General features: G+C 31.9%; 2 protein-coding genes across 2 annotated transcripts; one reads left to right on the forward strand and one right to left on the reverse strand.

Annotated features, from left to right (window-relative positions):
* Nucleotides 1-1,185: 1,185 nt before the first annotated feature.
* On the reverse strand, nt 1,186-12,376 carry LOC134261669 (ADP-ribosylation factor-like protein 5B). Its single transcript, XM_062744092.1, has 6 exons — nt 12,101-12,376; nt 9,620-9,680; nt 6,524-6,671; nt 5,673-5,756; nt 4,256-4,407; nt 1,186-3,267 (listed from the first exon to the last, which is right to left on the reverse strand). Exons 1-6 carry the CDS (start codon nt 12,144-12,146, stop codon nt 3,219-3,221), a joined length of 540 nt encoding a protein of 179 aa, XP_062600076.1. The 5' UTR covers nt 12,147-12,376; the 3' UTR covers nt 1,186-3,218.
* Nucleotides 12,377-12,456: 80 nt separating this feature from the next.
* Nucleotides 12,457-14,118, forward strand: LOC134261303 (EKC/KEOPS complex subunit LAGE3-like). The gene is made up of 3 exons (XM_062743748.1): nt 12,457-12,556; nt 12,758-12,886; nt 13,488-14,118. The coding sequence occupies exons 1-3, from the start codon at nt 12,534-12,536 to the stop codon at nt 13,609-13,611; spliced, it is 276 nt and encodes a 91-aa protein (XP_062599732.1). The 5' UTR covers nt 12,457-12,533; the 3' UTR covers nt 13,612-14,118.
* The last annotated feature ends 806 nt before the right edge of the window (nt 14,119-14,924 follow it).

Here is a 14,924-nt window from a genome sequence, read left to right on the forward strand (position 1 = left end):
CTGTAATGAATAAGACAATCTAGAATAATTACCAGTAATTGAATTGACAGCTAGGTATATTATGTTTTGAACTCTTAATTAAAATAAAAATAGTGATCAAATTAGCTGTTTCTTGTTCAAATTCCACATAATTTGTTAAAAATTCAGTAACAAAATTAATGCATTTGTAAATGTCATGGTCTATATAAAAACATAAATATCATTTGTGAATGAAAACAAATTTTCTTACAAGGATAAAATAAGTTCAAACATAACAAGTACACTACATCAATTGAACTTTAACAACAATTCACAAATAAGAAGTGATCGTGCATAACAAAGTACTGGCTTCAAAATGGTGGACACTGGACACATGTACATTATTTGAGGACAATGGCAACTTATCTTCTTTAACAAAATCTTCCACACTCAACTTTCAAACAAAATTTAGTCATTATCAAAAATATGGTATAAATAGTGTGCAGGATGTTAAACATAAACTGTTTGGGGATGCACAAGAATGATGATAATGATTCTTATCTCCAATTACTGAAGAGTTCTATAATGTCAAAACAGACAAGTTGACAATCTTTTTTTTTAATTCTGAAACTGTGCATATTAAAATAAATATTAAAATGGTTAAAAGTTTTAGGTTTTAAAAGGAGATGTGAATTTTGTTGCAGTGAAAAAAAATCAAGAAGAACTTCCATAAAAACATACATGTATTCATGGAACAGGAGATTTTTTTTGTGTGGGTTAATTTGTGTGTGTTATCAGAAAAAATGGAGGTAGAGGGTGCCAACAAAACATTCTCACCTTTTAAAGCCCTAACTAGTTGCTAAAATCTACATGCATATCTAAAATTAGTGATAAGTGCTTTATCAAAATATATAATGCTGTGATTTTAACAATATGTTCTTAAAGCTCGTGCTTGACAACTCCTTTATCCTTTAGACTAGGGTGTTAGTGTTCCTATTTTACAAAATTGTCCATCCCTTTGTATAACGTTCCCTACATTCTTTGTTATTTTTCACACATCAACTATCCATCACCCACCAACTATCATTTTTTTTTTGGGGGGGGGAAAATCAATATTATTTTCTCTGTTAGAAAAAAAGACATTTTATGGCACCTTGCACTGTTGTCTTAATTTAACTTCCATTAATTTATACATATATATTTTCCATAAATTTTCCTAAATTTCCCTAAATATAGGGAAAAAAATCTGTTTCATATATGAATTATTTGTTGAGGAACCTGTATAAACTGATAAGTGTAGGGTACTAGTGTAAAATAGAATAAAAAGATCTTAATAGTAAATGACACAGTTTGAAAATTGATCAAAGTATCCTTAACATTATATATAAAGATTATGATAGAGTCATTGAAAAAAATTTTTTTTTTACATTTATTCATCTAATACATGTACACATCAGTTATTTACTTTTGATCGCTAATTTGAATTTTTTTTCCTGGAGAAATATGTCAGATACCAAATGTTGAATTAAACTAGAATAATTGAATTAATGTACACCTTTATATGATCGAGTTTTAACAAAAGTCTGAATACAATTGTCTTGTACTTGGAGCTTTCTTAATTAGAATGATCAATATGTTTTACCAATCTCACTATATAACACGAAGGCTTGTCCCTTATTGTTAAATACAAGAAAATGGCAGCAAATCAACATTTCTCACACATATTAAACTTTTGGCATTATCACAATTTTATATGTTAACTGGAAAGTAAAATTGACACACTTTATCTTAAATCAAAACTAAAACAAATAATAAAGTACATGCATCTAGGAATTATAATTTAGGTATTCTGAAATTATTAATATATTACTGCAAATGTGGCAGAAAAAAGGAGTCTTCAATAATTATTTTTCGGAATAAAATTATTTATTTAAATGTGATTTGTGGACATCTGGCAATTAGATTTTGGCTTGAAATCTCTGAGCAGAATTATATACATGTACTGGTATTGCATGGAATTCATCCATCTAATTCTATTTTTAAATCTCTTACACAGAAAATACGGAGAAAGTATGAAGTGATTTTCTTGTTCTACACTATTTAGCTTTGATTTACTTATTAAAACAGATTATTCGCTCAAGACAATATGGCTTATTCAAGTTAATAATTAACAACTTCATCAATGAGTTCCATAATTAGAACAGCACTTGTTTTTTTATCTAGGAGTTTGAATTTCTTTACCCTTTCTTAGAGGTAGTTGTTTTTCCCAAATGACTTCAGATCTTTATCAAAACTTGTTCCTTTGAAATAATTTGGTAATGTAATAAAAACCAAAATTGCTTGCTAGGCATGGGCATATCTTGCATTTAAAATAAAAATTGTAGATTCAAAGCATTATCAAGCACCATTTTCATTAAACAAAAAGCTCACATTTACATATGTATAAGTTACAATGGCATTCAGCACTTAAAAATATCAATATAAAAATGGTCTAACAGAAATATTAATAACATTTTGAACTAAATTAAACTTGGCTCAAAAGTCAATATGAAACTGATTTGACCACAAACTTGCTATATAACATATAAAAAGAAGTTTTTAAAATAAATGTTATGAAACCATAAAGAGGGTTTCTTCAGCAGGTGCAAAATTTGGCGATCTGCTTGCTTTTGGCAAAAATTTCTTTCATGGCCACAGAGTTCTGTGTTGTTGCAAAAGAATGTTAACCTTTTTAAAGAATGTTGTATATTTAATATTTACTGATTTAAGCAAGAGTTTGATTGAAAACCAACATCAGATGAAAGATTTAACATTTAACAAAAGCAATTTTTCTTATATTCAATTCTCATAATCAAGGGTGCAAATTTGCAGATTTCAATTTTTTAAGCCTTTTACAAAACTTCTTAAATAAGCCAAAGATAGCAAGCCACTGAAAATTCCTGCTATACAGTATCTCTTGAGAAAACAGCAGGAAGAATAAAATTAATGTCTTTACCAAGTAAAAATTTTTTCAATGTTAACAAATATGAACCATCATGGGATCAAACAATGCTTTACATAACAATGTGCAATCAAAATGATGTATCTCAATAAGTATTTAGGCTCCTTACAAACAAAACTCTGAAGTGAGTTCCTGAGGGCTGAACAGACTAGGAACAAAAGAACACATAAATAGAAGCAATACTAATGACCTTGTCTGCTGACCTTTGACCTCCAATGCTTTGTTTTAACCTTGTAGTGTTTATATGTAACAGTCAAGGTCACCGTCCCTTAAGTTTACTGGTGATCCACTCTAGGCCCTGATACAACCTAAAATTATAACAAAAAAAAAATAATGTCTGACAATAAAATGACAGTCAGTGTATAAAACAGGATATTTTACTGCTTAGTCAATTACTTTGAGATCTGAAAATCTTTTCAGATACCATTTACCATGTTATATGCCAAATAAACTGCTCTTCTTATTTTTAATCATAATGTGGTTTTGTTAAAGTGATCAATTAATTTACAACTAATTATGAAAAGAACATACTACTTGAAGAATTATCCAAAAAAAAAAAAAATACAGCTTTATCTTTTAATTTTTTCCCCCCACTTTTCTTATACATGTACTTGCACTTCTCTAGCTACTAAATTCCCCTGATGGAGCACAAAAGACCTATATTTGATAACTTACCCTATTCCCAAACAGCCCTAAATTTGATAACTTACCCTATTCCCAAACAGCCCTAAATTTGATAACTTACCCTATTCCCAAACAGCCCTATATTTGATAACTTACCCTATTCCCAAACAGCCCTATATTTGATAACTTACCCTATTCCAATGAGAGAGCAGCCCCGTATATTTGATAACTTACCCTATTCCAATGAGAGGGCAGTCTGTAAATTTGATAACTTACCCTATTCCAATGAGAGGGCAGCTCTGTATATTTGATAACTTACCCTATTCCAATGAGAGGGCAGAGCAGCCCCTGTATATTTGATAACTTACCCTATTCCAATGAGAGGGCAGAGCAGCCCTATATTTGATAACTTACCCTATTCCAATGAGAGGACAGCTCTGTATATTTGATAACTTACCCTATTCCAATGAGAGGACAGAGCAGCCGTATATTAGATAACTTACCCTATTCCAATGAGAGGGCAGCTCTGTATATTTGATAACTTACCCTATTCCAATGAGAGGGCAGTCTGTAAATTTGATAACTTACCCTATTCCAATGAGAGGGCAGTCTGTATATTTGATAACTTACCCTATTCCAATGAGAGGGCAGTCTGTATATTTGATAACTTACCCTTCTCCTGAAAGAGCACAGCAGCCCTGTATATGCCAGGGATGGTCTTTAATGGACGTTAAATTTAAATGCTGTGAAATCTCGGCAGCAGACATGGAGCCTTTAATGTCTTGCTTGTTCGCAAATACCAAAATGGCTGCCTTCCTTAAATCCTATAAAATATTGGTTTAATAATCAAAACTAAAAATCTCTTTCAAACTTCGTACAACAGGTTAAAACATTTATATAACATTATTTTATAAAGAAATACTCAAACTTAAACTGTAATTTTCCAGTAATTTGCAATTGCACCTATATTCTTATTATGCAAATACATGCAATTATCTGCTGATTTGCATCTATCACTTTTATAACCCGTCCTCATTATATATAAATTGATAATTCACCTGTAGGGCATAAGACCTACATAAGTTACATTAATATGTCATGACTGTACAGTCCCTTTTTATCACATATTACTAAATATACATTGTGCACATTCCATTCAAACTCTACTACACAGTTTATCAGAAAGAGTGTAGTGGAATTAGTTGACCCATGCACACTGTACAGATAAAAAAAAGCGATTTCATTTAAAAACAAAATATTTTAAATTTGATTAAATATGTGTTCAAAATTTTGAATTTCATTAATCTAAAAAAAAATTCTGAATTCATTTATACGTTTATAATTATGCTATTTTTGTTTCAGAAAAATTTTTAAAAATTAATTTTAAAAAGTTCTATAACTAAAAAAAAATCTCAATATACTATACAAGGTAAATTTATGAAGTCAGAAATCACAAGATATCAATAGGTCTGACAAGATCAATGTCAAAATAGAACAAACAAATCCTACTGAAGAGGAGATAATGAAGCAAAAGCAAAGCTGGGTCATGTGGATAGGGCACACTTTTTGCTAGCCATAGCAGCAATACATGGTAAATCCTATCCTAGAACCCCACCCCCACCCCACTCCACTAAAAATGAACTCAAGAAGTATGGAAGGCAAAGAAAGAGAAGTAAGAGAAACCTGAATGCCAATATCAAAAGTTTGGTAAAGCCTTTCAAACATATTTCAAACTCCACTTTCCGGGTCTTGAGTCAAAAAATGTACAATGTTGTAGAAAGGAATACACATACAAATTTTGGAAACTTTAATAAAAACTTTTCAAAAAATTAAAATTATCTAAAGAAAGCTCTTGTTACAAGAAACACAAGGGAAATATAAAATCCCTAGCACCAACCAATCAAAAATATTAGCAAATTTAAAGGCTTTGGAAAAAACATGCAGATGGACAGTCAAAAAAGTACCCCCCCCCCCCCCCCCAAAAAAAAAAACACTTCAGAGAAGAAAGAATGAAGGTTAATAATTCTACAAAGTTTTGGGTGATTTTTCTTCATGTTGAGATAATAAAATGAAATCCTTAGTGACGTACCTCGTGGTTCAGCATTTTACACAGCTCCTCTTTTGTGATGGACAACCTTTCTCTGTCTGTGGAATCCACAACCAGAATAACAAACTGTACAGAGAAAAAAGGAACAGTCATTAAGAATCAAATAACTATCCATATGTGTCTGAATATTCAAATGTGGTAGGGAAATAAAGATTGATGAGTTAAGTTCAAATACACCCTTGGAGTTGGATACAGTAACACAAAATATTTATACAAATACAGTTTATACAGTTTTAGTCTTTACATTTTAACACTCGATCACTTGAGCATTTCTTTAATATTCATTTGAGTGTTGCTGTAATACTCACTTAAATGTTGCTGTAGTACTCACTTGAGCATTACTGTGATACTCACTTGAGTGTTGCTGTAGTACTCACTTGAGCATTGCCTTAATACTCAACTTAAGCGTTGCTTTAGTACTCACTTGAGCGTTGCTATAATACTCACTTGAGCATTGCCGTTATACACACTTCAGCGTTGCTGAAGTACTCACTTGAGCATTGCAGTTATACACACTTCAGCATTGCTGTAGTACTCACTTGACATTGCAGTTATACACACTTCAGCATTGCTTTAGTACTCACTTGAACATTGCTATAATACTCACTTGAGCATTGTCGTTATACACACTTCAGCGTTGCTGTAGTACTCACTTGAGCATTGCAGTTATACACACTTCAGCATTGCTGTAGTACTCACTTGAGCATTGCAGTTATACACACTTCAGCATTGCTTTAGTACTCACTTGAGCCTTGCTGTAATAATTGAGCGTTGCTGTAATACTCACTTAAGTGTTTCTGTAATACTCACTTGAGCCTTGCTTTAGTACTCACTTGAGCATTGCTGTAGTACGTGTTCCAGGCCGATCGCAGCGTTTCCTGACCTCCTATGTCCCACATCAGGAAGTGAATATTCTTCCAAATCACCTCTTCTACATTACTGCCTATGGTGGGAGACGTGTGAACAACTTCATTCATTAAACTAAAATTAAAATTAGAAAGGTTTATCAGCATTTTCGTTTGATCTTAAACATGATAAGTCATTTTGGAAAAAAAAAGATTCCTGCAAAAATATACAATCAAAGAATTTTCATGTAATGGGAGAACAAAATAAAGGGAGGAAAAAGAAAATGTGAATCCATATGTTTATATAACATTTAGTTAATACTTCTTAAACTGTACATTTACATGAAATAAATTTAAATCTTAAGCAAAAGGCTTTTTCAACTCATATATATGTAATTAAATAAGTTAGATCCCTGCAAATGAATATATTAGTCATTCATGAAGTGTACATAGCATTGAATAAGTACTGAAAGAATTCAAGGCACTTTTTAAATTTTTGTTCCACCATGTTCACAGTGCATGTCGTATTTTAATTACAGGCATGCATAACATGCTTAACAATTTTGTAAACAATATCAGAGAGAAATTTAAAAATTCCCCTATGAAACCAAAGCGATGAACTCGGAAGATGGGTTGTATTTTAGTTATTAGTTTAGGGGCTGTTTGGGGGAGGGGGTTGGCTTATAAAATAGCCAAACTATAGCAAACCACAGTCCTTTTCAATTAGATACTAGAGTTTGTAATATTCTACTTATCTGAATGGCCAATACAATATGAAGAGACTGAGAACAAACCAGTAAAGTCCTATAATTGAATAAGATTCTAGAGTTTGTAACATTCTATTTGACTGTCTCAATGACCAATACAATGAGAGACCTAGGACAGGTGAATATCAAGAAAGTAAGGGCCTAAAGAACACTACCCGTTTTACAGCATTGTAAGACCTGCCCTTTAAATATAAATTTCGGGTTCAAATACAATTGTCCGTGATCGCCTTGCCTTTTAAACCTCAGTAATGATTGCTCTGTGAGAATTTTTTCTGATTTTTTTTGAAAGGAAACACCTGTCTGACCTCTGCATGCAATGTACTCAGTGATCGGGTCATCTATTCATAAATTGTTTGACTCCCCTCTCCCCCACTGACTTACTTAAAATGGACCAACTCAAAACTTTTTTTTTATATTTGTGACACAACATTTTTAAAAATTCACATTGAAATTTTCTAGAAAAAAGAGTTTCTCACCTACCTAAAGGCCCAATAATTTTACCCCAGGTCAGGAAAAGGCAAGAAAATATTTAATATTTTTAAAATGGCCTCATATGAATAGTTAAACGAGGAATTGTACAATACCTGAATATATATTGTACACAATGGATGTGTTATGACACAACAGATAGGTTGAATGGAAAGTGTGTATTGTGTATTATTTACCATGTTTACTGAATTAAAATTTTTTTTTACATTTTCTAAATACCCCAGTACATTTTTTTTTAAATCTAGGAGTGTATTGGACATTTAAATCTTCTTAAATCTTTATCCTTAAACATGTTAAACATGACAAAGAATGTAGCTATCAATATGAACATAATATCATAATGATTGCTCCTGTGCTCTCAACATTGCAAGAAAGGTGATAGATCTACATGATGTATGAAAATTATTTCACCTGAACAAAACTGTATCTCCTTTCCTATACATGTACAGTGTATAAATACAAAATAAAATTGTAATTAAAAGCTTGTAACAACAAAGACTTTCTTTGTGTGTTTGATTTGCAAGTGGGTCAGAAAGAGATGAAGATAAATACAGATGTCATTGTTGTGAACATGAACTGTACATTAACATTCTAAAATCTCCTAAAACGTAGAATTGCCATAATTCAAATACACTCTCTATGTGACAATTCTAAAATTAAATAATATATAGCTATATGTGTGCAGGGCATGAAAGTCTATAAATAATCAAATATACATCTTCAGCACTCTGAATAAGAAATTACTAATTCTAAATGAATATTCAGATTCTCAAATTCCAACATCTTAATTAACTGCTAATTAAATGTTAATGTAAACATGTAACTATATTATTAAAATGCCATTAGTTAGCAGTTTGAAAAGAAAGACATACAACTTAACCATGCAGTCATGTTAAAGTCACATAAAATTACTAAAAACTTTTATTGTGCAGACTGGTGGATCCAGGAATCTTGCAGGGGGGGGGGGGGCAGTTTGGGGTTGGGGAAGAGTCCTCCAGCCACATAAAAAAAAAATGATTTATTAAATCTTGAACAAAAAATTTTGGACTCTGTCCCCCTGAGACCCCCCTTTTAAATCCAATGAATCTAGGCTCTCTGTTTTCATGGTTATGTGTATGTTTGTCTCTATTTTTTGCCCTAGAGATTGAGCTTTGGTTCTGTAGCTATCAGTATCTTAGATTAAAATAAAATTATGTACTAATTCCTAAACGATTAAGAATTATGTGCATGCAGAGTTTTTACAGTACATGTACATGATGTGCAACATCTGAAATATAGCACATTCATCATGCTCACATCTAGTCAGAATCAATATTATTCTCCATACACCTCACACCCTGTGAAAAGCGGATTACATTTAATATCTCCTTAATAAAACATCACAGGTAGGAAGTTTATCAATGTTCATCACCTGTTATAACCTTTGAGAAAGGAATCTAATTATCATAGAAAAAATCTAATTATCACACACCTGTAAACCAAAAGTGAACCAATTATGTCTTTACAATGCTTAAGTGTGCGATAATTTGGTTAAAAATATGATATTAGCATGATTAGTTCATGTCTAGACAATTCCGTCTTAAACATGTAAAAATGGACTATTTATTAGAATACACCATTCAAAATCCTTAGAACATGCACCTTTTCCAATTGCAACTATATTTTCGAAGTACTAATAAACATGCACCTTTTCCAATTGCATACATTTTTGAAGTACAAATATTCATGCACCTTTTCCAATTGCATATATTTTTGAAGTACAAATATTCATGCACCTTGTCCAATTGCATACATTTTCAAAGTAAAAATAAAACATTATTTTACTTACAACTGATACAAGATGGTTGTCTTCCCAGCATTGTCCAGACCAACGATGATGACTTTGTGTTCTGTAATAACAGAAAAAATACAGATTTAATCATAAATGTCATCTAATTTTTGGTGACACGTCATATGCAGCCAGAGTTTGAGCTTCAATGGTCTTTTTTGCAGTACCATAAAATGTGGCTGCATAAATATATATCTGTCAACAGTCGCACATTAAAATACATGCATATAAATAGTCCAAATAGTAAAACAAAGGGATAGTTGTATCATTTATCACACTCATTTCAATGAAACAAGCTGTATGTGTTTTTTTCTCCATTTTATTTACTAACTTTACTCAATGCATAGATATTGTAACATCATTAACTTCAGACTAAATGTACTTTTTGTGAGTCAAATCTTAAGTCTTAAATTGTAATTAAATTTGTCAAATTGTACAATGATAAATTGAGCAGCAACTTGGAATGATCTTTCAATTACTATTTAGCAGTGAATGATTTCTTTTTAGGGGGAGGGAAGTAAGTTGTATTTTTCGGAACTATAGTTCAACTTAATAATTTTCAACATTTCAAGACAAGCCCATTGAACTCATCACGGAAATACAATACCTGTCACTAAACTGATCGCACTCATTACTAGCTGCAGATCTGTAGCTCACTGGTAATGGAAAAATTGGGATGAACGATCTTACCTCAATGTGAACAATTTTTTTTAAAAATCCTCAGACCTCTGTCAACTACTTGTACTCTCATAGGTGAAATCTACATGAAGTGCATTTGACTGAATTATCCTGGCACCCAAAATGGCAGTTAAAGTGGATGAAATCTTTGATGGTATCAATTTTACGCCCATGAGGGTTATAAATGATTGATATAAGGAATGTTTTGTTGTGGAAATAGTTAAAGAAAATATTAGTAACACAGTTAGTAAATTTTGAGATGGCAATTTGAAAAACACAGAGAAATAAAACAAGAAAAAGCACACTTCTTTGTGTGCAATAAATGTACACATTTTCAATGGATGTAATTGCAGCTCTCTGGTCTGTCAACATATTTTTTTGGAGAGCTACTGTTCTGCAGCTATAGCTAAATACCTGTCAGGCATACATTTATGGTGCGTGACCTGTTGAAGATGGATTACAAGACTAAATGCATAATCTACAAACACTCAAGAATGCAATTATGCTTTTTCATTCATTATAAAATTAAACACATATATTTTTTCAGGTCTCTGATTGTTATAAATATGTAGCATTGGTTTTAATTAAACATACATGCACAGATTCAAGATAGAACACCAATGCAGCCAGTATTGAGTTCAAGATTGCAATGACCGAGAATACATGTACATGCATATGCATACATTAATTTTCCAGTAACTTTTAGAAAAAAAGGATTTTTTTTACCTGTAGTGTTTCAATCAAATTATAGAAGTAATAAGGCATAGTATAAAAAAGACAAAAATTCCATATCATGGTCATCCCTTAGACACAGAGAATTTCCCCACATATTACGCTGTGATCCAAACAATTTAGATATATCCTCTAAGTCCCCTGTTAGTGGAGGAACCCTGATGCCCCAGATTCTAACTTCTTGATTTAAACATAATTCTTAGTGAAAACCCAGCATATGGATTTACACAGGTGTGAGATTTTGGTCCAAAACCAAGAAAAAACAAATTATCCTGTAGTGAAAGTTAAACCTTGGTACAATGTATTTCCTATTCGATCAAACTGAAAGATGCAATTAAACTTTGTATGCAAATATTATCCATATAATAATACATATTTATATGATATCACACCTTTTCATAAGCACAGCAAACAGTAAAACTAGATTAGCGGGAACACAGATATTGCGAATTCACGGATACACTGTTGTACAGCAAAGTAATATTGGATCCCCAGCTATTTAAATTTGAACGAATTTGTTATATGGATAAAACAAATTACAGATATAGTGAAGTTATTTCACATGTCCCCAGTGACTTCGTTATAACCAAGTTTTATTGTATAATCAAAAATATTTTTTAAAAAGTGTTCAGCACTGTTCAAAAAAGTGCCAATTGTACACAGACCTTCATTTACCTAATGTGGATTTATGATGGGAGTAGCCTTTATCGTATATATTCATTATTCATGACCTACTTTTCTCAAGAAAATATATACATGTACTGATACATCCAGTTGACGAATGTGATTTACAGTACATGTAGCTTACATGATCCACAGGGGCTTGTCACGAAATATTTATCTTCTTTTATAAAGTTACCCCTACTATAAAAATACATTGTATTTTTATAGTAGGGGTGACTTAAATATTTCGTGACAAGCCCCTGTGCATGATCATGATGTAAGAATCTCATGAAGAAGGATGGATGTGTAATAAAACTCAAGTTCACGATTTACATTGAGAAGAAATTCAAAAATTATGTTTAATATGGTGTGTATTGAATGAAGTGGTGTAATTTTCACAAAACGTACCTTCATTTGTAAATAAACTCCACAATCTTGAAAATAGTAACCCCATTGTTATGTTTGGATTGGGGTTTCTAAAAATAAACAGGAGATTCCCTCTTCACTGGAACCGTTATAAAACGCAAAATAACACCCAAGGGTCACATTATTTCGAAAATATATACCAAATAGACACAATTTAACATATATTACACAGAAATGAGTTTCTAACACCCAAGAAATTTTCACAACAGCTGATTGTTCGTGACTGAATACTGACACGATCTATCGGAAGTTATTTGTCACGGGAAGATTGCCCATGCGTGAAACAGATTTCCGGTTTCACTTTCACTTTACAGCCAACAATGTGACAAGATAGAAAATTTATTCAACTCAGAACTTTTGTTATATTTTGTGCAATTTTAATGTATTTTTTAAGGTTAAAGTAAAGATTTAAAAAATGACAGAGGAGAAGTTGAAAGTGTAAGTGATTTTGTTTTTATTTGAAAGTGTATTTGTAATTATTTTTTAGCCAAAACTGAAAAGACAAGATCAATCTATTTTCAGTTTCATATATTTGATAGCTCTGAATCTTATAACTGTGGTAAATGGAAAAAAAATTCATGTAACTGGTAGAATTTTTAGATATATATTTAACTTATTCATCGTTGCATTTTTCCTTAGGGATTTAAGTGTTCCATTTCCAACAGAGGAAGAGGCACGTATTGCCTATGGAACACTCAGTGTTGATTCTGAACCTAAAAGGGGCGGTGTCAAGAAAGAACTGACAGTGAAAGGAAATTTGCTCAATGTGTAAGATGTTAACCTCAGTTGCTCTTGATCATCTCAAAAAGCATGAAAAAAATCATCTATTGAAATTGTCAATAAGCAATTGTAAACTAAAATCAAAAGTTCCAGACATTTTTTCATGAGATTTAGGTGGATATATATATAAAAAGAATCAATGCATTTTTAAAATTTCTGCACTAAAAGGTCACAATAAATCGCAAAGGAAAGGAAGAGACATCTTATTTTGATAACCAAGGGAAATACATGTATGTTTCGTTAAAGAGGCTTGGGAGTTGTGGCCATATTTAGACTATATTGATCTCCTTTAGAAGAATTAAGAGCTCCATATGAAGATATACAAAAAAGATCAATTCTTAAAACTGAAATGTATGGAATTTTTCTTTGCCAAATGATTGTTGACAGCTTAAGGTATCATATCTAGTAAATGAAATTATATCTGGTGGTTAATTTGTTGACCCCCCATCCTCCTTTAATATCCCTTGTTTTTGTATACTTGCAGTTCCCTCCCTTTTTGAAGAGAAAAATGTATAACAGTTACACAAATATTGTAGATTAGATGATATATCCGGAATTCGTTTTTAAAATATTTCATTTTTGTTTGCAGACACTTTGAATCTCAGGAAGCTCGTATGATGAGAGTAGGCGTCAACTCCTTTTTTGACCACCTTAATCTAGTGATTCAGACCATGGAACGATTCGGACCTCCTCAGGAGAAACCAAAGTCCTGATACATGTTTTTGTTGTCATTATGATTTTGAAATTATTTTTTAATGTATCCCAACATGGTTAAGAGAGAAAGACAGAGAAAGAAAGACTTTGATAATAGTGACTTCAAAGATGTATTTAAAGTCTCTTCCAACCCTTCACTTTTAGCATGCTCTCTAGTAGAGTTGAAAACCAACAAAACATTCTATTTGTTTTATTTGACCTTAACATTGTATTTGTAGTGCCCTAAAATGAGTCATTGGAAGAATTGGAAATGATGCATATGTTATTTTTATGACAAATTTGTTTATACTATCTATATATCTACAATGTACTTGTACTATTTTAATATCAGTATTTTTTTTTTTATATTTAAATGACCTTTCTGCCAGGTACTACACTCGTCTGGTTAAACTGAAAGTACATATATATTGCTTTGCATATCATTAAAGAATCCATAATACAAATCCGTACATCGGTATTTTCTTTGTGTCAGTGGTTGATGAAATAAACATACATGTAATACTGCAGTTACGTATTTTACAATTTTGTTATGCACATGATTTTGTGGTTCTCTTCATACCACAATGAACTCTTGTGAATGGTACTAGTACTGGTTATAAGTACTGCTTGTAAATCATTAAGATCCAAGGGCCCCCAAATAAAGTTAATTATACAGAGCATGATTAGCCTTAAAGATTATGCTTTAATCTGACTGATAGTTTGATACAAGCAGGGGATTTTTGAAAAAGTCTCCCACTTTCACAAAGTGGGAGATATGAATTTTGGTCTCTCTGTTCATCCGTTCATCCAATTCAATGAACTTGATTAGATTAATACGCAGAAAATTGTATAAATGTTTAAAAAGAGGAAATAACTGTATAAGCTATTTCGCAATATGAATTAAATTAATTTTTCCCTGGAAAATTGTTGGCTTAACATGCAGTACACAAGACATTATTATGAGTTTCTTTAATGTTTCCCGTAGCATAATACTTATTCTTGACAAGCAAGAAAGAAAATCCAAGCCTTGGTTTTTTTTCAACCCCCACCCCCAAAGTAAAACATTACTACACAAATGCGGTACCATGTTATAAAGCGATGGGTATCCCCAATACGGCAAATCATTCTCCGCATATGGTTGGCTCCTGCTAACGGATTCCTAAATTCTATTGAAAACGTAAAAACAAAATCAACATAGGCGTCGGCACTGGGGGGGGGGGGGTCTTACCCCCTCTCCCTCCCCACCTTTTTTGCAAAGATATAAGGCATTGAACATTGGGTCGTAAGTTACCCTCCTTCAACAGTCACGGTATAGTGTAGGCCAAAAAATATA

Source organism: Saccostrea cucullata, unplaced genomic scaffold (assembly GCF_032062105.1).
Source record: "Saccostrea cucullata isolate Sc308-1 unplaced genomic scaffold, CSIRO_AGI_Scuc_v1 ctg356, whole genome shotgun sequence".
Taxonomy (NCBI): domain Eukaryota; kingdom Metazoa; phylum Mollusca; class Bivalvia; order Ostreida; family Ostreidae; genus Saccostrea; species Saccostrea cuccullata.